The 23,081-nt window shown below is 34.1% G+C and overlaps 2 protein-coding genes across 2 annotated transcripts; one reads left to right on the plus strand and one right to left on the minus strand.

Annotated features, from left to right (window-relative positions):
• Nucleotides 1–6,567: 6,567 nt before the first annotated feature.
• Nucleotides 6,568–12,553, minus strand: LOC117904151 (putative disease resistance protein At1g50180). Its single transcript, XM_034816665.1, has 7 exons — nt 9,896–12,553; nt 9,090–9,404; nt 8,655–8,900; nt 7,996–8,188; nt 7,576–7,717; nt 7,059–7,190; nt 6,568–6,948 (listed from the first exon to the last, which is right to left on the minus strand). The coding sequence occupies exons 1-7, from the start codon at nt 12,551–12,553 to the stop codon at nt 6,702–6,704; spliced, it is 3,933 nt and encodes a 1,310-aa protein (XP_034672556.1). The 3' UTR covers nt 6,568–6,701.
• Nucleotides 12,554–15,486: 2,933 nt separating this feature from the next.
• On the plus strand, nt 15,487–16,479 carry LOC117904371 (ethylene-responsive transcription factor RAP2-11-like). Its single transcript, XM_034816951.1, has one exon. It carries the CDS (start codon nt 15,576–15,578, stop codon nt 16,263–16,265), a length of 690 nt encoding a protein of 229 aa, XP_034672842.1. The 5' UTR covers nt 15,487–15,575; the 3' UTR covers nt 16,266–16,479.
• Nucleotides 16,480–23,081: the final 6,602 nt, after the last annotated feature.

The following is a 23,081-nucleotide window of genomic DNA, read 5'->3' on the forward strand; positions in this document are numbered from 1 at the left end:
GCCTGAACATTGATGGGGACATACACAATGTCAACATTAGGTCATTTGACAGAATAAAGAGGTTGTGAACCATTGGCATAATCAATAAGAATGTCATTCTCTAGTAATTTGAATTGGTTCCATTTCTTGTCATGCTTAATCCATCTTGCTCGAGCATTTTGCTATATAGAATAAAGTTAACATGCATAAATAAATAACCAAGATCATAAGATTCATTATTACAAAAAATTAAAAATGATAACTAAAATTCAAACTACACATACCCAAAACATAGTATCCACTGTGGTGAAATTTTGGGAAAAATATGAGGATTTTCTATTTGCCGTTTTCGGAAAAAGAAGAAGGCAACATCAATGTGCTAACAATTACAATAAAGTAAATTAGTTATATTATTTAGTTGTAAGTTGAACATAATAATAAATAAAAATAAAAACAAAATGCATCATTTACAAACCGTGTCATCAAGCCATGAACCATGATTAGACAATGATTGAAACCATTTTTTTTTTTTTTTTTATCTATATGCATGTAGTCAATGTCAATTGTGGACCTTTGACATCAAAGTAGAAAAAAAATATTAGTAAATTTATAACTTGTGAAGAACACAAATTTACAAGTATGGATGTATACAACTCACCCCTTGTCATCACTCATCCACTTTTGAAAGGACTTTAATGTTTCTTCAGGGGTTGGATGCAAAGGATTAAATAAAGTTAATGGTTCCCCAATCTCTTTTCTTAGTTTCTTTCTCTTTGTGGGATCTGTAAAAGGGTGTTGCAAGATACAAGTTTTTTGAATCTCATGTCTTTGCTTAAAAATGATAGGAGATAGATGGTGAGGTGTGACATATACTGAAAACTTTCCCGACATAGTTGGGGTACCAAACAACTTGGCAATATTAATAACTGGTTCATCATTAGAGTAATCATCTTTCAACTCTTGAGTCTTGTGTTTTTCTACAAGCTGAAGGTTTTAGAAGCTTCCATTCCAATGTTCACATCCATGGGAATGTCATTTCTCTCCACTTCATCATTTATAACATCCTAAAAAATTCCAGTCTGGAAATCAAAGCCCATATTGTTGTCATTTTCCTTTGTACTAAATTTTGTGAATCTAGTGTCATGCATAACATGTTCCTCATTCGAACTCTTAACCTGAAATTGCATACACCACCCAATAATAATAAATATGAGAAAACAAAAATGTCAAAACATTGAAGTATTAGAAAATATAAACATAGTAAACATGTCACTAACTTCTAATAAAAGTTGTTTCAATTTATCCATCTTCAAGTTGAGTCCTTCAATTTCTTTCTTTAGATGACTGAAATTTAACTTTAAGCTTTGTTTGAATTTTACAAACTCCATCCATAATTTATGCACATATCACACATAAATAAAATAAAATTTTAACACTTACAACATTTATTACCAAACTTATCCAACTATGTTAAATCCATCATTTCGTATTACTTCTTAACATAAACTTTATTTTCATATTATTTAAAGATGTCATGTCAAATGCTAATATTCTAAAGATATTATTTTACTAATGCAATTGAAGCTATTATATTTTACTAAGTTGTAGCTAAAAAAAAAATGCAGACATTATTCTAATGTTTATTGAAATTTGAAACAGAACCAAACCATTTTGAAATTGGAACCTGTTGACAATGAACTTGATAGTAGTTAAGTTCAATTATTTCTTAACATATATATTTAAATCAAAATTCTAAATATTTAGCTAAAATAATTTCATAAAAATTATATTCAATTACATTATAAATTCATAACAAATAACTTCATTACACAAAATTTCAAAACCTTTTGATGGTGAACTCGATACTAGTTAAGTTTAGCTTTTTCTAATCATTCAAATATTGTTTTAAACCCTGGACTATAACCTCACTGAGAAAATTTTCAACTTCAATTCCATAAAAGTTTTATTCAATTAGATTATCAATTCATGAAAAATAAATTCATAAAAAAAGGATAATCGATTAAAATGGATAAAATTTTTAAAAAAATTATAAACCAAAATTTTAAATAGAAAATTAATGCTTATTGAACCAGTTGATTTCTTCTCATTTTCCGATGACGATGACGAGGTTTCAAAACCTTACTTTGTTTCACTTCCCTTTTTTCCCAAAATTTTATACTTTTTCCGTTTCATATTTTTCATCAATGAATTTTCTTCTTCCGTTATTTTCATAAACTAAATCAACAAATAATATCATAAAGATGAAAAATAGGGTTTTATTTAAAAATAAAAATTAAAAGAACCAAAATAAGACACTTAGGGTTTCTTCTCATTTCATGGATGAAGGTTCATATGTATAGTTCGAAAAACTGAAATCAAAAAAAGAAATAGTGAAACTCACTTTCTGTTTTTTCCTTGTATTGTGTTGTCTTTTTGATCTCTTGCAATAAATGGAAAAGTCCTTCATGATTTCTTTCTTAGAGGTTAATAAATGGAACAAATGAGTTTGTAGGGTGAGGAAGGGACGCAACACAAGGGAAGATTGGAGTTGGAGGAAAAATGGGCTGAAGAGATAACTGAGGGGTATTTTTGTCCAAGTTGGGTCATTTTTGAGACTTATATAAGTGGGGGGTTAGTTTTACAATATTGAGAGAATTTTATCCCCGGTTATCCTAATAAAATAGATAGAATATTTAACCATTTTTTAAAAGTAATCCAATAAACATCCATTCAAATAGTAATTTTATTCGAAGTCCAAAATTACCTTTATTCTTTTATCCTTATGGATTAACCCATTTGTTTTTATTTTTTATTTTTATTTTTAAACCTTGAAATGATAAACCAAAAAATGTCAATTGCTTTTAAGATTGACACGTGACTAATCAACATTATTTTTCTTTTTTCTCCATTTAATCTAAAAAATAATCAATATTTTGTTTCCTCTTGCACTTTTTTTTCATAATTATTGATTTCAATTATTTAAAGACACTTTAAACATATAATAATAGTAATAATAACAATAACAATAATGATGTATAATAAATAATTAATGAAAAAAATTAATATATAAAGAGGTTTAGAATATAAGATTTTATATATCATGTCAAATAAAATATTTATTTATTTGATATATCTTATTATAAATTAAATAAAATATTGTTATCGTATTATTTTACTGTTTTTATTTTTTTAAAATTTTTTAAATTTCATGTGAAATTGAAAATCAATTATCATGATTTTTTAACTTTTTGCTTATAATTCTTACTTGAATGTAGTTTTTAACTTTTTTTTTTTAATTAAAATGTTTAATATTTTCATTAAAAAAAACTTGATTGTGGTTCTAACATTTTGTTTTATTAAAATTATAAAATTTTTATTTATATAAAATAAAATTAAAATATATTTTTCATAAAAATTGTGTTTAATCATTTATGTTAAATTTCTTTTAAATTTATTAAAAAATTAATTTATTTTATAATAAAGTTGCGCATTAGTAAACATAACTTTTGGAAAAGAAAATATAACTCTTTTATGAAAAAAAAAAAGTAACATTACAATATGTTAAAAATACCATAGTGTGTTAAAAGTAATAGACTTTAGTGTTTCTTTTCTCATTAAAAAGTGATATTTTTTAGTAATACATTTTTCATAAAGGAACGATTTTTTTTTATTTTTTTTTTATTTTATGGTTATGTTGATCAATGCACAACGTCAGTATAAAATAATAAAATTAAGAAACATTAATAAAACCAATTAAATACAATTTTTTTTTATGAAAAATATAAATAAAAATTTAAAAATTTTATTAAACCAAAATATTAGAATCACAACCAAATTTTCATCTTCTTTAATTAAAAATATTAAACATTAGAAAATTTTATGTTCTAAATCTCTAAATTTGTTTATCATGTATTGAATTTTATATTAAATTTATTATCATTAATTATTTATTATATATTATTATTTTATGTTTTAAAATGTCCATAAATAATTAAAATTAATAAATATAAAAAAGATGAAATATTAAAAAAATGAAATTGAAAAGATTTCATCAAGCTAAAATATTTTAAAAAACAAAAGCCAAAAAAACAAAGATGAATATATGATTGAGGAAGGGATAAATAAAAATGAAAAATCATGTGGTATGGTGATTGCCATACGTCAAAGTTATGTTTTTTTTTTAAAAAATAATAATAATAATGATAGTACATTTGTCTTGTCAAAATAATAATAATAATAATAATAATAATAATAATAAAATAAAATAGAAAAAAAAGGTAGACAAAAAAAATGGTAGTTGGCTGGAGGTAAGAGAAGAGGACTTGAGGGCAGGTTTGGAATATTGATTAATTTTACTATTTGAGTGCATGTTTTGTGGGTTATTTTCCACAAAACACATATTCTTTGAAAATGTAAAGTCATAGTTTAAATATATATATATATATATATATATATATATATATATATAAATGATGCATGATTACATGATTCCCTTTGAATTTTTACTTCAACGAAAACGGGTGTTAGTAGGGTCAGGTCCATCTTTGGGGTTCTTTGATTAAAACGGTATTTGAAAAACTAAAATTTGAAATTTAACATCTCATCCATTTTGGGTCGCATTTAGACAAAAATGTCTTCATTATTTTCTTATAAAAATAATTATATCTTTTAAAACCTATATGTAAATACTTGAAATGACAAATAACATTTATGTCAAAAATAGGTTATTTTTCAAGAAAAAACATGAAAAAGATTACATTCATAATTTTGGGATTATTTCATCCCTTTTAACCAAATATTTCTATTTATTAATATAATAAAAAAAATACTCGTATTAAATTTTTGAAAAATATTTGCTTGATGAAATATAAACTTTCTTTGTTGCTTTGTTGAAATGAGACCCATACTTCCTTTGTTGTTTTATAAAAAATTCCATCTTTGCAAATGATGATTAGCATTGTTAATGCCAAAATGTTGTGTTCTTGATCAGGTTATATTGTTGGGAGTTGTAGTTTATTTATAAAGACAATTTTTTAACTCATTATTGATATAATGAAAGTTAAAATTGAGCTACAACCCTTTTAGGGTTTTTCTTCGCTTTGAATGATTTTTTAGGTGAAATCGATGTCTCTTTTTTATTCAATTATACCAATTTTTTATAATTCGAATTGGAATTATTAGTTAAATGGATTGAATCATTGTTTGATTTGATTCATATTTTAAATCAAATTATAGATTGAACCAAAATTAAATTGGGTAAATTAATGGTTCAATTGTCAAGTTGACAAACAGGGTGATTATGCATATTTTGAAAGTATTGTGACCCCTTTTCCTTAACATTTTTTTTCCCTATTTGAAAATAATGATTCAATGCAATGTTTTCAAAATTGAACAAGTTATTGAATTATAAAAGTTATCAAATAATGATTTAACAGTCCACCCGAACCACAATGGATATAATAGTTGAAATGTTGAACACTAGTCAAATGGTTAAACTACAATTGAACTATAACATCATTATGACATCAAAGATATATAATTTATATATTAAAATTAAATTAATTTAAAAAATTTTAAAATAAAAAATTCTACAAAAATTTTGATAACATCTTCTCCATTTATCGAGTTCTTTTCACTCAAAAAATCTTCTTTATGTAATATTTATAATATAGGATGAGATAAATTTACATGATAAATACATAGACACATTCCTAAGTTAGCTTTTTGCGCCTAAATTTCCAAAATTCTAAAAATGGGCTCCTCCATTCATTCACATATCTTCAAGTCTTTGGTAGTTGCCATCAAACTCAAACCTGCACCCATGTGGATGTGGGTCATTGGTTATAAAAGTTCTATCAAAAGACCCAATTGAACTAGAGAAGGCACCGATTGATGGTTGAATAGGTGAATAGGTTAGACAAAATCAAGTGTTAATATTTAGGATATATAGTAAAATGATAGAATATATAGTTATTAAAATTTAAATAACAAAATTTTATTTTACCCTTATCACTTTATAACTTAATAATCTCATAAATTTAGATTTTATCCTCATCACGATTAAAGATGAAGAGATGAAAGTATTGAATCTTAACTTGAGGGTACTTAGCTTCACCAATTCACCAAAACCTCATAAAACCCAAGGAATCCTCTTCATGTTGTTTGTCGTTTAGGCCTTACGTTGGAAACAGTTGGAGCTGGATTTGGGCGCCCAAGTGAATTAACTAGGCTCGACCTAATAAATGAGATAAAAAGAGGTTTTCTTTTCTTTCTCTCTCTTGGAGAAGATCCCTTTCAGACGATAAAAAGAAACATATTTTGTAAAAAACACATTTTTTTTCTCCTAAATTAGAAGTCCTCTTTTTTAGTTTTTTTTTTTTTTCATAAAAACAAGGTCAAAGCTCTTATATTGTAGAAAAGAATGGTTACCATGTTTATAGTTCCATTCACGACTTGAGACGAGAAAATTGATTAGTAAAAGAATCAATCAGGATTTCTTAGACATTTTAAAAGGTAATCCTAAAACCTTATTTTACATCAGAAACAATTTAAAGAATGGAAGAAAAGAAAAAGATGAAACACATAAAAAAAAAAAAAAGAGAGAGAGAGAGAGAATTGAATTGCTATGGTGAAAGAATTACAAGAGATGGTTGTGAAGGATTATAATATAAAACCAGTAATTCACATGAAGAGAATTCTTCAATCAAAAGAAGTAAAGATGGTTAATCAGAGCTCCCAGGAAGCAACTTTTGACCAGATCTTGAGCCAATTGTGCCAAAGCGTCTTACTGCTGCAGGGATGACCCGGGATGGTGACACAATCTCAGCAAAAGCAAAGTTATAATAGTCTGTTCCTAAACGACTCTGCAACCACCCCCTGCTTCCAGAGAACCCCCCAGCCACAGTCCAGCAGTCCTTGAAGCCAAGGCTTGTGAGTACTCTTGCTACTATTTTGGCTGAATCAGAGTACCTGAATTTATCAAAGAATTACAGATTAAGGTTGATGAAGGAGCTATTTCAACTTTTAACTCAATGCCACATTATTTGAAATGAGATAGATGAAGGGAGGCGAGAACCCACGAGTCCATGATCACAATGTTGGAGCTTTTACTTATTTTCTTGAGATATGAAATCTTCACAGCCACTATTTCGGCTTCTACCTTCTTTGAATTTCTGACAAGGCCTCTCAGCTTGCTGGGTAGTTCTTCTAACCTGAAACATTTGAGGCACAATGGGTAGTTACAATATGGTCAAGTAGATTATTAAGGGTGGAAAACAATAGTTTAGTGCACAGGCAAGGCCCAAGAGGACACTGTCACGATCACAAACATCTCAGGGGACCTTGTTTTTCTTGTTGGAAACATGTTCTTCTCAATTGTCTTTCTTTCTAAATTTTGTGTGGTTGAAGAAATAGAAAACTAAGACAACATGTGTTTCAGGCTTTCAGCTATCTGTCCCCATGGGGGAAATTGAAAAGGGTCTAGCTCATGATGCTGATTTTGCCTTCACCATCTAGACAATAGGAGTTATAATTTATTGGCCAGACTGAGCAGCAAGACACATTTCTGTTTGAGGTTGAGGGAGCAGCATTACTTACGGAATTGCAAAGATCCTGTTTTTAGCTCCAGAGGGAAAGCGAGGAATGCCAGTTTTTTCCTTGTCCTTCTCTGATCGAATATCAATCATAACATAATTTTTTGTAGACACTAGATCAAGGGTTTGGGCAGGGGTAAGCTCACCTGAAGAGTGGGAAAACATAACACATTAACCCACAATGATGGAGGAAATCTATGAAATGCTATGACATAACTCAAAACTCTCAAATCTTCCAATTCTTGAATATGAAATAGTATTTTACTTCCTGAGTTTCAAAATTTTCAGTATCACTTAATCATATTTGCTTTCACAATCACATCTCAAATTTGAAATGATATCATTCTTTCTTTTCCCATTTCCAGTTGTTTCCAGGAGCAGCCACAGAATAAAGCCATTCCATGTCAGAAAACAGATAATTTACCTTTGTAACCGCGAAGGCTGAAAGAAATGACAGACCAGATGGGAGGAAAGAGGAGGTATGCGACAAATAATGCTCCAGCAGTTCCCACTATCACAGTGGGTTCTGCTGTTGAGATCGTTTCAACAGTAGATGAAGCAATAGGCTTTGCCTCTTGAATCAACTTTGTGGTCTGTTGTGCTGCCTCAGTTACCGTCTGCAACAAAGGGATCGTTTATTTTACAAAAATGCAAAGCAGAGAAATGAAATATTTTCCAAAAATGTTAAAACATTTTTGAAAGCATGTTGTGGAAAACAGACTGATTTCAGATTCTAAACAGAGCATATTTGGGCTGCTTCAGTTTCTAATTTCTTCACTGCCATTGTATCCTCTTCAAGCTTCATTCACAAATTGGTTCTCTACACTAATTGCATATGAATTGAATGCTTTGGTCCCCTGTTGTCTGCTGCTATACATGGAAGTGCCAACATAATTCATTTTTTCAATATTTCTCATCAATACAATATTGAACCCAATGCCCCACATTTCACTCAGCAAACCCTAAATCCAAAACATATATTCCATATAATCCCAAGTTGTGAATTTCAGAAAATCCCAGAGGCTGTATAGCAAATATATACTGCACAATGAAAGAGAAGTAGAGTCATAGGAAACGGAAAACCTTAGCAGCGTTGAGAATAGGGGCTGTGTCAAGTCCTGAGCTTTGAATTGCTTCTTCTGCTGTCTTAGAAGCCTCAGAGATAGCTGGAGAAGCGATCTTTGAGGCCTGTTCTCCGGCCTGTTTTAAGATCGGGCCTGCTGCATCAATACCGGGTTTCAGTGCATTTGCCACAACTTCCAGAATACGCTGTGTAGTGTCCAGAAAACCCGAACCCACCTCCTGAATTTCATCAATTTTTTTCTCCACCTACCAATTCAGAACAAAAGCAGCAATTCAAGAAATGGGTATTGATCAAAAGACAGAAAATAACTTCTTGGAAGTTGTTTGGCATCTTCATAATACTTTACTTTCAACATCAAGAAAACTACTTTGAAAATAGTATCCAAAAAATCCCTTAAAACGACGCATCAAAGTGTGTAAGATCTGTGAATATACTTCAGTGATAGATGAGACTATCTGATCTTTGGGGATGGAGAGAGCCTTGGCTTCATGGGGAGGTGTGAAGAGAGAAAATAGAGGGATGGTAATGGATGCTGGCAGTGATATTGAGATGGGTCTTAACTGGGGTTTTGGTGGGGGTTTAAAGGGGGAAGAAGAAGCTCTAGGTGTGGGAGATAATGAAGGAGGAGGAGCAGAGAAAGGATGTCTAACAGTGGCTGAAGCTTGGAGAGCCATCTCCACTGCCAACAGCCACCTAGAGGGACAGTGTGTGTATCTGCTTATGCTGTTGAATGTCTGGTTGAGAGGCCTCTATGTGGATTGTATGATGGGAAACAACTGTTTTTCTGTCAATCTAGTACCTTTTTCCCATTGGCCCATTTATCCTACGTGGCGCTGAGAATTCAATGGAGCCACCCACACCAGGCCACTTCTGCATCTTTGTCCTTTCTAAGTTTCAACTTCACCCTCAAGTATCATATATGGTGTAATTTGGTGGACCTAAATGTTCCTGATTTTGTAATTTTCACAAAAATTATATTGCAGAAAAGAAAACATTGAGGCATTTGATTTTCATTGGAAGTGTAGGGAGTGGTCAATCTTGTTTCATATGGAGTGTGAATGGGTCCATTGTGTATTTACTTTTCTTTGGTGATTGTTTTTCTTTTGTGGAATGTTTCAGTTCAACAAAGTAGGGTTATGGTCAATTGGCTGAAACCTCCACCGGGATTCAAGGCAACCACGGCCTGGATTGTGAAGGTTTCAGTTAAGAGATCAGAATTGTTACCTTATATTGGAAGTACATGTTCAATTTTATACCAGTTCTCCCCCTGGCGTTCTTGAACCTTCATTTCAAATTCATGAGGCATGTAGCCCAGCTTCAATTTGTGAATGGTAGTGACTGGCTGCAACCCTCTTGGAACAATCTTTAACCGTTTGCACTCAATGATCTCTAACTGTCTGAGTCTGCCCATCGCTCCGTCTTCTATCCTCCATCTCTCAACTGTATTTAGAAAAGAAAGTTTCAAGAAATGGAGCTGAGGGAAACCCCCACAGGAGCAAATCATTTCTTTCCCCACATATGCCGATTGTTTCAGTTTTAATACTCTTAGGCTCTGCAACATCTCCAGCTTTACCATGGGGTCTTCCATCAGGAATGAGCCTTTCAAGGATAGCTCAGTAAGATTCTGTGGGAAGTACTCGGCATCAAAAAGCTTGGCCATGAATCCTTTCAAATGTAGCTTGATAAGATGCGGGTGACTAGAAAAGTTCAATTTTGGTATTGCATTTTTAGCAAAGTCTCCCATTACAGCTCTTGTGTGCAGCTTTAAGCACTCAAGCCTCTCTGAACTGAAAATCCATTTACCTATAGCTTCTTCATGCAAAAGTAAGTCACCATGCAGGCCTAATTCTCTAAGGTTTGTTAACTTGCTCAAGCCATTTTCTACATAACTAGTTTGATTGATGCATATTCCATGTAATGTTTGAAGGTTTGCAAGGGATGCATCTGTAGGTGGGTTAACTGACATCTCTTCTAGCTCATTGAAATACAGGTGTCTCAATTTTTGCATCTTCCAAATGACAATTGGAATGGGATTAAGCAAAGTAGATCTCAAATCCAGGGTTTGCAAGTTTAAAAGAAACTGTATGGATGGTGGGAGCTTCTTTAACCAAGTTCCTCTCAGGCCCAAGTACCTCAAATGGATGAGATTTCCTATAGAAGAGTGAAGCCTAGACATGTAGACACCCTCCAAATCAAGAATTCGCAGAAGTTTAAATTTCCTCAACTCTTGGAAACTTGGTTCACAGATATCAAAGCATAACAATGAACGAACTTTTGGAGTGTTCTTTGTTGTAGGAGGGACCCCAAAATGAATAGCATGTCGACGCGCTCTTGTAAGGGAACTGACAGTGAATTCTCCATGGATTATGTCCAAAAACTGATCTTCCTTGCCTTTGGATACTGAGAGTTCATGTAGAAGATCATGTACACAACATGTTTTGATCCTTCCATTAGATTTCCTTGTTGCAACTTGAATCATGCTCCTTCCTACTAGTTCTTCCAAGTAATCCTCTGCAACATCTTCTAGTGGTTCTTGGCCTCTTGGTTGCACAAACCCCTCTGCAACCCACAACAAGATCAATCTCCTAGCAGAAATCTCATAATCTTCAGGGAAGAGACCAAAGTAAAGAAAACATGATTTCAAGTAGTAGGGTAGGTCTGAGTAACTCAATGCTAAAATTTCTGCACACTGTGTTGGATCTTGAGCTAGCTGCCAATGCACACTCTGCAGAACTTTTAGCCATTCATTGAAGGTCGCATCTTTTCTCGATAACAGGCCTCCCATTACAACAATTGCAAGAGGTAAGCCCCCACATCTTTTCACTATCTGTATTCCCAGTTCCTTGGACCATGGTGGTAGACTTGTCTTTGCATTCCATTCTAGGCATACCTTCCTGGATAGCAATTCCCATCCATCCTCATCACTGAGAAGGCATGGTTCATGCAGTGGACTTCTTGGATCAGCATGTAAAGCAACATCTTTGAAACGAGTTGTGAAAATGATTCTACTTCCATTCTTTCTGTCTGGAAAGGCTGCTTTTAGATCATCCCAAACTTCCTTCTTCCATATATCATCCAAAACGATAAAGTACTTCTTCTCCTCCAAGAATTTCGATAATGCCTCCTCCAAGTCCTCTTTGTCCATCTTTTCTAACTCTGCTCTTGGGAGCCCTGTGACCTTTTTTACCAAATTCTGCAAGGTGTCTTTTGGTCTATATTCTTGAGAAACATAAACCCATCCACAAAAATCAAAGTTCTTCTTAACATCGTTACTGTGATAAAGTTTCTTAGCAAGAGTGGTCTTACCTAAACCCGCCATGCCAACAATTGAGAGTATACAGAGCCGTGTCTCCCCATGAATCAGCCAGGATTCCAGAGTTCTTATGTCTTGCAACGGACCAACTACATCCTCCTCACAAGCATGGGAAGAGGAACGTCTCTTCTCTTGAAGCCTGTCAGTAGCAAAACTCCTCCCTCCTCCTCTCCCAATATTTTCAATTCCATAAGTTGACCTGCTATCAGTAATTTCATGAATTTTCTCCATGATCCTATTGATCTTCTTGCTGATCTTCCAGTGAGCAACTGGGTCACTCAACACAAAAGGGTATCTCCCAGAAAGCCTGAAGAATCCCTCCTTCCTTTGCTGTGCCGTTTTGCAGAGGAACGTGTCGATAACATCATCAATATCATAGGCAACATCTCTTATGTCAGCCACCCAGTTTTTAACTCTTTGATCACCATCCTGTTTTGCCTCTGCATCTTTAAGGAAGCATTGCATTCGCCTTAATTCTGCTTCAATCCATTCAACTCTGTCACGTACGTTTGACAAGGAGCAAGCTTCCTCAACAAGTTGGCCAGCAATTTTTTCCACAACAAAGGAGACAATGAACTCAGCCATGTATGATCTCTACTTGTTTTCTCTGAGGAAGGAAGTGGCTTAGAGATTTTGAGATTTGATAAGAGTTTCAGAATGGTTTCTTTCCTTCCTTGCTTCACAATTTGACCAAAACTGAAGCACCACATGGTGGGTTCCATCCCCATTATGAAGCCAATGACAGGCAGCCATCTTGAGAAACCAATATTTTTGGTTTCTGTTTGCTCTATGCCGCCACCGCCCAAGCCCCTTTTTACGCCAGTAAAATGTTGCGGTTTTTTTTTCTACAAAAACATCACCTAACACCGTTTGCTTTGTCTGATTTTCTCCCTTTGGTCCACCAAATTATATATTAACCACTCATTCACACAGACTATTCCTTTCATAATGATCCACAGCAAGTACAGCTGGTGATCAACAGATTGATCTAGCTACTTGACCGGTGAGGCAACCCTGCCAGCTTTATCTGGTGTCGTCATGGACTAGTGTGATTTTGACAATTGGATGCCGCATCAGCCCTTGAGTTCCCAGGTCTTCCTCTGTGACTAGAAGCAAACAAGTTGAATGGCCTGCCGACACTACAAAATATTTGTTCAAACCAAGCAAACTCATCCCTTAATATCCATTAATATCCAATTGACTAATATGATTTTCCCAAATACCTAATTTCTGTAAAGAAGCGCTTCTAAGTATTAGGAAGTGATTCCAACCCTCTCGCAATCACCGACTCAAAATCATGATATTAAGAACCCCATCTAGAGCAATCATTAGGAGAGATTTAGAGGACAAATGCAGTTAAAAGAGTTCATGAACGGATGCTTAAGACATGTGATTGCATAGATCAATTGTACCTAAATCATAACTCTGTCTAATCTTTTATATTCTTTGTCCAGTCTGACAATGGAGACAATTTAATTGCATTGGAATTGTACACTCGGCATCTTTTTTGCCCTCAAAGATAAAGGTAAAGAAGTATTAAGAGTGAATTATTCCATCCAAATTCCATCTTCTGTGCAAAATTTAAGCTGTAGTGAATCCCAGTACCTCTCTCATATTCCCTTCCCGTTGCAAATCCTCCAAATTTCAAAGTTGGGAATTCAAAATTGTTTGGCAATTCCATTCCTTTTTCACCAAATTCCCCCATTCCAAACACAGCTAGAAAGGGGCCAATTGGGCCCTGGTGACACAGAAAAGGCCATGGTTTCTTATACCTGCAAATACTGATAGACCAATGCGATTCTGATCAAGCTTCTAATAAGCCTCAAAATGTTTCAATGGAAACATTCAGCATGTACACACCTGGTTACTTTCAGGGGTACAGCTGTGGGTCAGCTTTAGCTCAATCAAAGCTCAAACCTTCAAGTACAGCAGCATCTCTGTTATGTGTCTGGAAGATTATATCTAGTTGGGCTAGCAAGATGACAACCCACTTATAGAACTTGCTTAGAAAAATATGAATGCTGATTGGGACATCGGTTTCAATTGATTACAGATAACTTGTGTGAATGCAGTTGAAGAAGGCTGCCTTATGGGGGCCATAGCATACTCTATCCAAACACCACCAATGGTGTTTGATCAGCTTTGCATGCATATTGATGCTTTAGGTATCTTTCATTTTGTTGGCATTTATCGCAATAGGTTTTGAAGTGGATTAAACTAAAGGGCTCTGAAAAGTGCATCAAGAATCCAAAAATAAAGCTACCCGAAGGGTACTTCTGAGGATTTGCAGTACAGAATGAGTTGTGGGTCTTTATTCAAATTTGAAAAGCAAGTGAAACAAAGCAAGAGAGCACGTTCTAGGGGATTAACAAAGACACCCATTAAATGACAAATACCCAGCATTAATTTTTTAGCTTTAGGAGCAGAGATGAGGGTGAGGGTGAGGGTGAAGTTAAAAGGCAATGTGGGAGGCTCTGTTTGGTTTTGCACTTTTGAGGTGTGAGTTTTGTTTGTATGCTACTGGATATATGCCACTAGGGGCATTAATCGGGCTATACAGTGAGTTTAATACTATATTAATCACAATTAACATAGCTTATGTCACCTCATCACTTTGGAGTTTTCTTGAACTCCATTGAGCTAATGCTCCACCTCAGATCATTACCTTAGCAGCTGCTCAAAGTACCAATACACCCCTGTGATTGCTCACTTATTTTTTGGACTTATGCTACTGAATGTGAATTCCATGCTTGGACTTTCTCTAAATAATGCAAAGGGACAATAGGCATAGCTCATATCACCTCTTTGCTTTGGAGTTTTCTTCAACCCTATTGAGCTAACATTCCTGATATACCCTTCTTATTAAGTTTTCAGGTGATGGTAAAACATTCTCTATGCCTATTGTCTTACACACTCATCCTCATTGGGGTGCTTCAGATAACTTGCCTTGACTACAGTTTATAGTGAATTTGCAGTTAACAACATATATGTTTGAATTTTGGCATGGTTTTCTGATTTCATCAAAGAAGCTTAGTATTGTGAATCTGCAGTTTAGTAACGAGTACATGAACTATTAGAGGGATGCTAGCAGATATATGCTGTTTTCCCTTTGTCAGGGCAGTTCTGTCATAGTGTTGATCGATCTAGCGTATTAATTTATTTCTTCTAATCTTAATTGCGTGGTAGTCTAATCTATGAAGCACAAGTACAAAAGAAGACCCATCGTCTAAACAGTTGATTATGATAAATATGCCCCTTGTCGATGTCCTCCAAACTCAAGTACTCAGACCAATGTGGCAATGTTAGGCGAGTAATAGCATTTTTTGACAGTTCTTTGAGGGCTATATAGCAGGCAAGTCCATTTCAGTTAGTGGGCATTTTGGAAATCTTCCCCTCAATGAGAATCTTGCATTCTTACTAGTGGAAATTTTCAGTTAAATATTGAGTTTATTACACATAATAAACCCTAATCAGACAATCAACATGCTATTATCACGGCCACCATTGTCGTCATCATCATCATTCTATAATAATATCTATATGTTCCTTTCTTCCGTGGCTAATCCACCTTTCTCATACTCTCATGGACAGCATTGAGAGCTGAAACATGCCATCTGATCAGTCTCAAAATCAATGTGAAAATCTTATATCTGTACCTGCTGAAACAGAAGCTTTTCATGAGGCTGGAGAGGAAAGAAGAATGAAGCTTCCAAAAGGAGCTAATGATGTTCAAAGCAGGTTCCTTGGGGTGAGGCAAAGGCCCTCAGGAAGATGGGTTGCTGAAATCAAGGACTCCTCACATAAGCTTAGGCTATGGTTAGGGACTTTTGATAGTGCAGAAGAGGCTGCCTTCGCTTATGATAGCGCTGCTCGGATTCTGAGAGGAAGAAATGCTAAGACCAACTTCTCCTACCATGGGATCACGAATACTTACCAGGAAAATTGCAGATTACTAGGAAAAAACCCAAAGCTCTATCATCTCCTTCGGCATACCATCATGAAGAACCATGCAAGATCCTCATCTCTATACTCTGTGAATACTCCATCGAATGATCCAAATAGAGGAAATGAAGCTGAATCTCTGGATTCCAATACACTTGTTGAAGAAACTATAGTTTGTTCTTCGAGTTCAGAAGATGAGCTGGGGTGTTATGGCTTTCAAAATAGAGATAACCTTGGCGAAATCTCCTTTGGTAGTTCTAAGGTTTATTCTTCTGTTATTGTAGCTCCTTCCTTTAGTGCTTCTCTCTGCCAAGGAGGAGAAGAAAACAGTTGTCAAGAGGCAGAATCACTTTGAATTTCTGTGTTAATGCAAGAGAAGAGGTAGCTAGTTTTTCTTGTAGAACCATGTTCCTTATTTCCTAGCTTGGAAACCTGTAATTTTAGCTGAAGTGCTGTTCCTCTTTAACCACTGATAATCTAAAGTCTAAATCACATAGGACTGTGTTCTTTTTCTTCTGTTTTCATGAGTGACAAGTAGAAGCTTGATGCAAAGTTGGTTTAGCTATCAATCTATCATAACAATTCCTTGCCATAATTTGCTCTTATGCTCTCTTCTGGTGTTTTTTTGTTTTATTTTTATTTTCTGAATTCAAGGGTGTAAAAATAGAAAATGATGCAGTGGAAGTCAAAAGATAGGATCAGATTCAAGTGAGTCATGTATGAGCATCGATGGAGATGTCTTTATATTTGATGGCTTGAGATTAATAGTTTGTCCCACTCCCTATAACTCTGCATTTTAGCATGTGGAGTAGAGGAATTCCAACATCCTGACCTTCTAAAATAAAACCTGAAGAATATCCAGGTTGATTGCAAATGAACTGGAAAGGAAGGAGAGAACCCAGATAAATAAATAAATAAATTAATAATAATAATAATAATTAAAAAAAAAAACCCGATGACCAATGTACAGAACTTTGATCTCCATTTGAAGACCTGGTAGGGAATACTACAGATCACCTCCTACTAAATCATGGGAAATATGGAAAGGCAAAAGAAAAATATTTTCCCAGATGGCATGGTTACCTTGGCTTCAGATAATCAGACTGCTCCTCCAAGGAGGACCATAAGAAGGCCTTTAACTTTTGGGCTGCCTTATTCTCTAAATTTTATAGGCAACATGGGTCTCTCCTTCTTATTATCCTTCCTTTCGATGCTAGAAAGATGTCCTTAAGAGGGAAACTTCTGTGTTTAGGATCACATTGAATAGAGTTATTACTTCTTTAATAGTGTCTGAAAAGCAGCAAACTAATGGATTGGTGTTTGTTTTGTAGTTCCATATCCTGGTCTGGAGCCTTGTTGAATTTTTGGGGTTTATGTGTACTTCAAAGGAAGCCCAAATTGGCCACATAAAGATCCACAAAGGCTAAGGCCAGGAGGGCATTGAGTGGTGGTCCTCCCTCCTTGGGAAGTATGCTTTATCCCTTAAAGATTGGATGCCTCCCAATTTGACCGATTCAAAATTAGACCTGCCCTCTTCATTATGTTAATTCGTTTGGAACTAGGAAAAAAAATGCCCTAAGCACCATCAACAAAACAAGAAGTTAGGCATACAACTGTCTTACATTTGTGAATGGTGGTGCCATCATCATCACCATTACTTCATAATTACGGTTATTTTCATGTCTCATTTGTCATGTTCCCATCACAATGTCCTTATCATCAGTCATTTTCATTATCAACAACATTATTGTCCACCAACACCTTACCATGAAGACAAGGTGAACATTGAAACATCACTACCTCATGCTTGAAAATGTCTAGATCTATTCATATTTTATGTGGTTCACTCTGTTTTTAGGCCTGGGGACAGTTATGCTCCCACCCTACTTTTCTCTTAAATACATTGCATGTCATGTTAGAGAGTCCAAACCCAACCCAGCAAAGTCACTCTGGGAAACCAAATTCAAAGGAAATACAATCAAAGCTAAATAGTAAGGCATTAAGGACCATCCATCCTAATTGCGAAATAAAGCAACCGCCATTGTGAGGAACAGAAGAAAAGGAAAGATGAGAATCTTTGTAAGAATTCAAACATTTTTTTTTACATTAAAATGTTACAAAGAGGGGGAAGTCGAAACAAATGTGGAATCTTGAAACTATCAGGGGTTACAGCTACAGCTGAAAGATTCAAGCTTTCCTAAAGGAAGCATAAAACTGAATTGCCTTAGATAAGTTTGAAGAGGAGGCAAATTTTCCACCATGAATCAGAATAACAACCAAACAACAGAATATACTCAGCTTGGGAAAGTTAACAAGAACCTTTACTTTGGTTGTGGCCTGATACATTACGGCAATCTAAGGGCAACAAAAGCTTCCACACTTTGGTTGGTTCCCCCCAAACAAGATTTAAGAATCATTTCCTCTTCCATCCTAGTCTTGCTAAAAGAATTTGATTCGAGATGCTCTTAGTTCACATCAAAAGAGTGGATTCTCTAGCCGTTTGGTACTCCCATCACTGCATTTTTCTTGCACTTTCATGTGGCAATGATGACAATGTGTCTGCCACTTCCATAACTTCCTTTTGAAGTAACTTTCCCCTCATAGTTGAAAGAAACAAGAAACAACTTTCTGATTCCAGATACCTGCTCAAGAAAATGACACATGATTGTAAAAGAATTTAAGTCCCAAGATTGTCACCTTCAAGTCTAAAACCACAAATAATTATAATAAAAGACAACAAAAATGCAACCTGAGGAAACACTAAATTTTGCTGCCTGGGGCTAAAATCTTTTTCAGTCAAAAGGTACCATGAGCTCATGTTTATATTTGATATTAAGATTCCCAATCTATCATGATTCTTTTGAGCACTTCGCAAAACCAGCAGCCTTATCCCCCCTAATCAAGAACAGGAAAAACAAACCAACTGTAATCTCAAAGTCTTTGAGAACTATTACCAGTCATCAGACATCTACCAGGAACTAACAACAAAACACCAAGGGGGCTTAATTGTTGATGGAAGAACTTAGAGAATAATCACAAAATACATGAGAATAGAAGTTAACCCAATCAAAAAACCTTATGGAGTGTGAGGCAAATTCTCACACACCCAAAGATAAATGATATGTTTGTGATTAGAACTATTACCAGTCATCAGACATCTACCAGGTACTAAGAACAAAGCACCAAGGGGGCTTAATTGTTGATGGAAGAACTTAGAGAATAATCACAAAATGAATGAGAATAGAAGTTAACCCAATTAAAAAACCTTATGGAGGGTGAGGCAAATTCTCACACACACAAAGATAAATGATATGTTTGAGATTGGAAATTTTGAATACCCCCTTTGTTCTCCATCGGAAGAGAAACCCAACCCCACCACCGCGCCCCCCCCCAAAGATAATTAATTTCCTCAATGCAGAATCAAGTAACCCGGAAATAATCATGCTCTTAACAAGTTATAAAGCACATAGCAATTAAAATCCACACCAGCATGACTGAAGTTAAGAGGATTGGTCTCAACCAGTAGCCAAAGAAAAAGTGTCAGTCACAGTATCACATTGAATCCTCAAGATCACTACCATGTATTATAAAAAAAACAAAGTATCCATGAAACTTCATTAATTTCATGAGACTACACTAAAGATCTGTCAGTAGAAAGTAGAAACATAGTTAATTACAAATACAACAATAATTATGCAATCAAACTAAAAAAAGGGTCTAAATCAAGGCTACAGGCACCTAAAATGAATTCAAATCATAATACATAATAATGGAAAATTATAAAAGAATACACATAAGTTACAGATAATTAAAATTTACTGGAAATTACTACATTCAGCAAGAATTTGGCGTTGTGATGCTACCAGAGTCTGTTCGAAACACAGAAGAACACAGGGCGGATCTCCTTCCCTGCAATAAACTACAATTCGTTGAAATTTTTTAAATAATAATCGATTCTAATTCCAAGAACAGCATTTTCAGGCTGTTACAGCTTTACAAGACTATTTGTGAACATGGTCTATTTGCTTGCCAAGAAATCATAGGAAAAAGGAAAGGAAACCCGGAATCATGCAACAGCCCGTCCCACTTCATGATGTAATTAAGAAGGTTCCTGAGTTTCAACTGTTTTCCCACGCTTTCCCAGCAGCCAAACGGGTCCATAATCTTACAGACAACCCCAATCATTAAAAAAAAACAGAGCAGAACATAAAATAAACACTAAATTCTGAAAGAGAGAATAAGAGAGAGGGAGTGAACGCTGGATGCAGAGGTTTATCGACCGATTCTTGATCTGCTTTTTTCACAACAATTTCAGGAAGAGATCGATGAACCGCTGCATCCAGTGACTTCAAACCAACCCCAACTCAAACCCACTCAATTTCGCAACACCAGAAGCAGAAAACAAAAGCAAAAAACAAAAACATAAAAACAAACCCATTCACTAAACGAAAGCAAAACTATGTTTTCAAAAACACAAAATAAAAAACCACAGATCTGACCAAATGAACTGAGAAAAATAAAAGAAAGAAGAAAGGAAAACAGTTTAGAGAGAGAAGAGTAGAAAGAGTAACAGCGTGAACCAGGAATCTGAAGGGTCACCATTGCCGTACGTTTTTCTCCCTCTCTCTCTCTCCCTTCTCTATTTGGATTTTGGTGGGAGGTGATGACTCATAGGACACAGTGACCTTCTATTAAGATCACCTGTGAATTTACGATTTTGGGCCAGGATCACGTGGTACGATGGCCAATACGAAGAAGACACCTAGCGCCCACAAAGTGCAGAGAGCTTGACGTGGCGCTCAATGATTGGTTTTTATGTCCAGTACACCTTTGTGGAAGCATTTCAACTCTGCCATGGTTGGTCACTGGTGGCCGTGGTCCCTACCCTACACAAAAGGGGTCCCTGCCCTCCGGTGAGCGTGGTCCACCCACGTCCCAACACCAATTTTTTTTTTTTAATTACAAATTAAATTTCAGAAAAAAATATTAAAATGAATTATGTGGATTTTAAAAATGTTAATAATAATATTTTTAAAAAATAATTATAATTTCTTTTCTTTTTTATTATTTTTTTTATTTTTATGAAAGATTGGAAAAAAAAAACGTGGCATCCTGGGAAATAAGGTAGGGGTACCCCAATCTGAACTTCTGAAGCGCCCCTTATGCGGCCACGTGTAACTCCCTCCGCTGCTAACCTGTTTAGTTACGAATAAAGTGGAGTTGTTGCTGGCGCTTTTTTTTTTTTTTTTTTTTTTTTTTTTTTTTTTTATGGCTACATTTTTCTAAAAAATATATTTTTTGGAAAATATTTTTAAAAATAAAATTTTATTTGAAAAGTCAATTATAAGAAACAGATTTTTTTTCATTATAATTTAAATGCATTATGCATTTATATATTTTTCATATTCAAATATTAACTACACCTAAAGGTGGAGTGAATATGTATTATCGAAAAATTTAAGATTTTTGAATATAATTTGTCTAATATTAGATATTTTTATAATTCTTTACTTTTCTTCTCAAAACACTTTTAATACAAACTAAAGATCACATATAAATATGAATGCAACGATACTATCCCAACATATTTCAAATGTAATTCACAAGCAAATATAATAACATTTCCCTTCATAAGTGCATTTTCTCATTGCTTCAAGTTTTCACTCCTACTAAATAACATTTCTAAAATGACCGGACACTATCCATGATGTCCAATTAAAATCACATCTAAATTAGCTCATTGTTTTTCCAATCAATTATATCCACAAGTATCAAATGTAAAGCTAAATTGAAAATTAATCAAGCATTTAAACAAAAGAAAAAAGAGACAAAAGGATTTATGTAGAAAACATCCGAAGAGGTAAAAAATCACGGACTTACAATTGATTAAAAACTCCACTATGAAGGACAAGTATTGTGAACAATGATTTACCTAATTTAAGTTCTTTAATCCTTCACAAATTACTTGACCAACACCTTCACACCTCAGCTGCATAACTTCATCTTTTGGAACATACTCGACATCTTCACCAAACTTTATCTCGACCATCTCTTAAAACTCATTAAATAAGAAATGAATTTTCACCCAAACTCAAATAGTATAGAAGTTGAGAGATGAATTAAACAAACAATTAACCCATTTTTTTCTTTAAGAAAATATATTGAAAAACAAATTTAAAAAACAAAAAAAAAAGTTGGATTTTCTTGACAACCAAACACCCTAAAATAGGAAATGAATGAGAAAAACTAAAGGGAACGCTATAGTGTCTCTCCACAATTCTGGAAGCTGATATTGTCTTTTAAAAGTATGAGAAACCCTTCATCCTATAGTCAGAAAAAGATCAAACAAATTGTGACTTGGATTGATCTGGCTTGAAGGTGAATCGATCCAAGAATAAGCATTTCGAATACTTTAGCAAAAGATATTTCCCAAGCTTCCTTAACACTTAAAAAAATGTTTCCAGGCAAACAACATTTAAAAACATATGATTGAATTCATCCAATCCTAACCTCAGCTACTTACCTTGCTCCCTTAGTGATTTCAGCAACTTATTTTTTATTGGGCAAATAATTCGAAAAAGATTTAAAGAAACTAAGTTAAAAGACACTTAAAAGAATTTTATTTGAAATTACTAACTTAGCTAATAATATTATTTTATGAGGAGCATGCTGAGAGAATTAGGTAAAATGGTTTAATTTTTTTTTTTTTTTTAAATTTGAAAGCTAAAAAAAATATATAATTTTAAAATTTATTTAAATTTAAAAAACTTGGCTTGTGTGAGTCGTGCGTGCTATTCACGTGTTAACAACTAAGACTATTAATTTCTAAACTATGCAAATTAATTTTTTAAATTAAGGCAAAAAGGAGTTGTTTAATACTAATTTATTTTTTAACTTTTGTCTTAAAAAAGTGTAAAAAAAAGGGTTGGTGGGAAGCTTAAAAGTAGAAATTTTGCCCCTAACGTTCCATTCCAGGTGTTTAGAATTATATCCGTTGGGCAAACCATGGGCGGAATACCATGTGTAAAACTCTTAATTTTCTTTTTAATTTTGTAAGTTCGTCTATTCAAACAATTCATCTTGTCATCGGAGTATCAGGTACTTCTTGATTTTCTTTCTAAGCTTATTTTACTTATCTCTTAGAATTCCTTTTTTTTTTCTTGATATATTT

Source organism: Vitis riparia, chromosome 17 (genome assembly GCF_004353265.1).
Source record: "Vitis riparia cultivar Riparia Gloire de Montpellier isolate 1030 chromosome 17, EGFV_Vit.rip_1.0, whole genome shotgun sequence".
Lineage (NCBI taxonomy): Eukaryota > Viridiplantae > Streptophyta > Magnoliopsida > Vitales > Vitaceae > Vitis > Vitis riparia.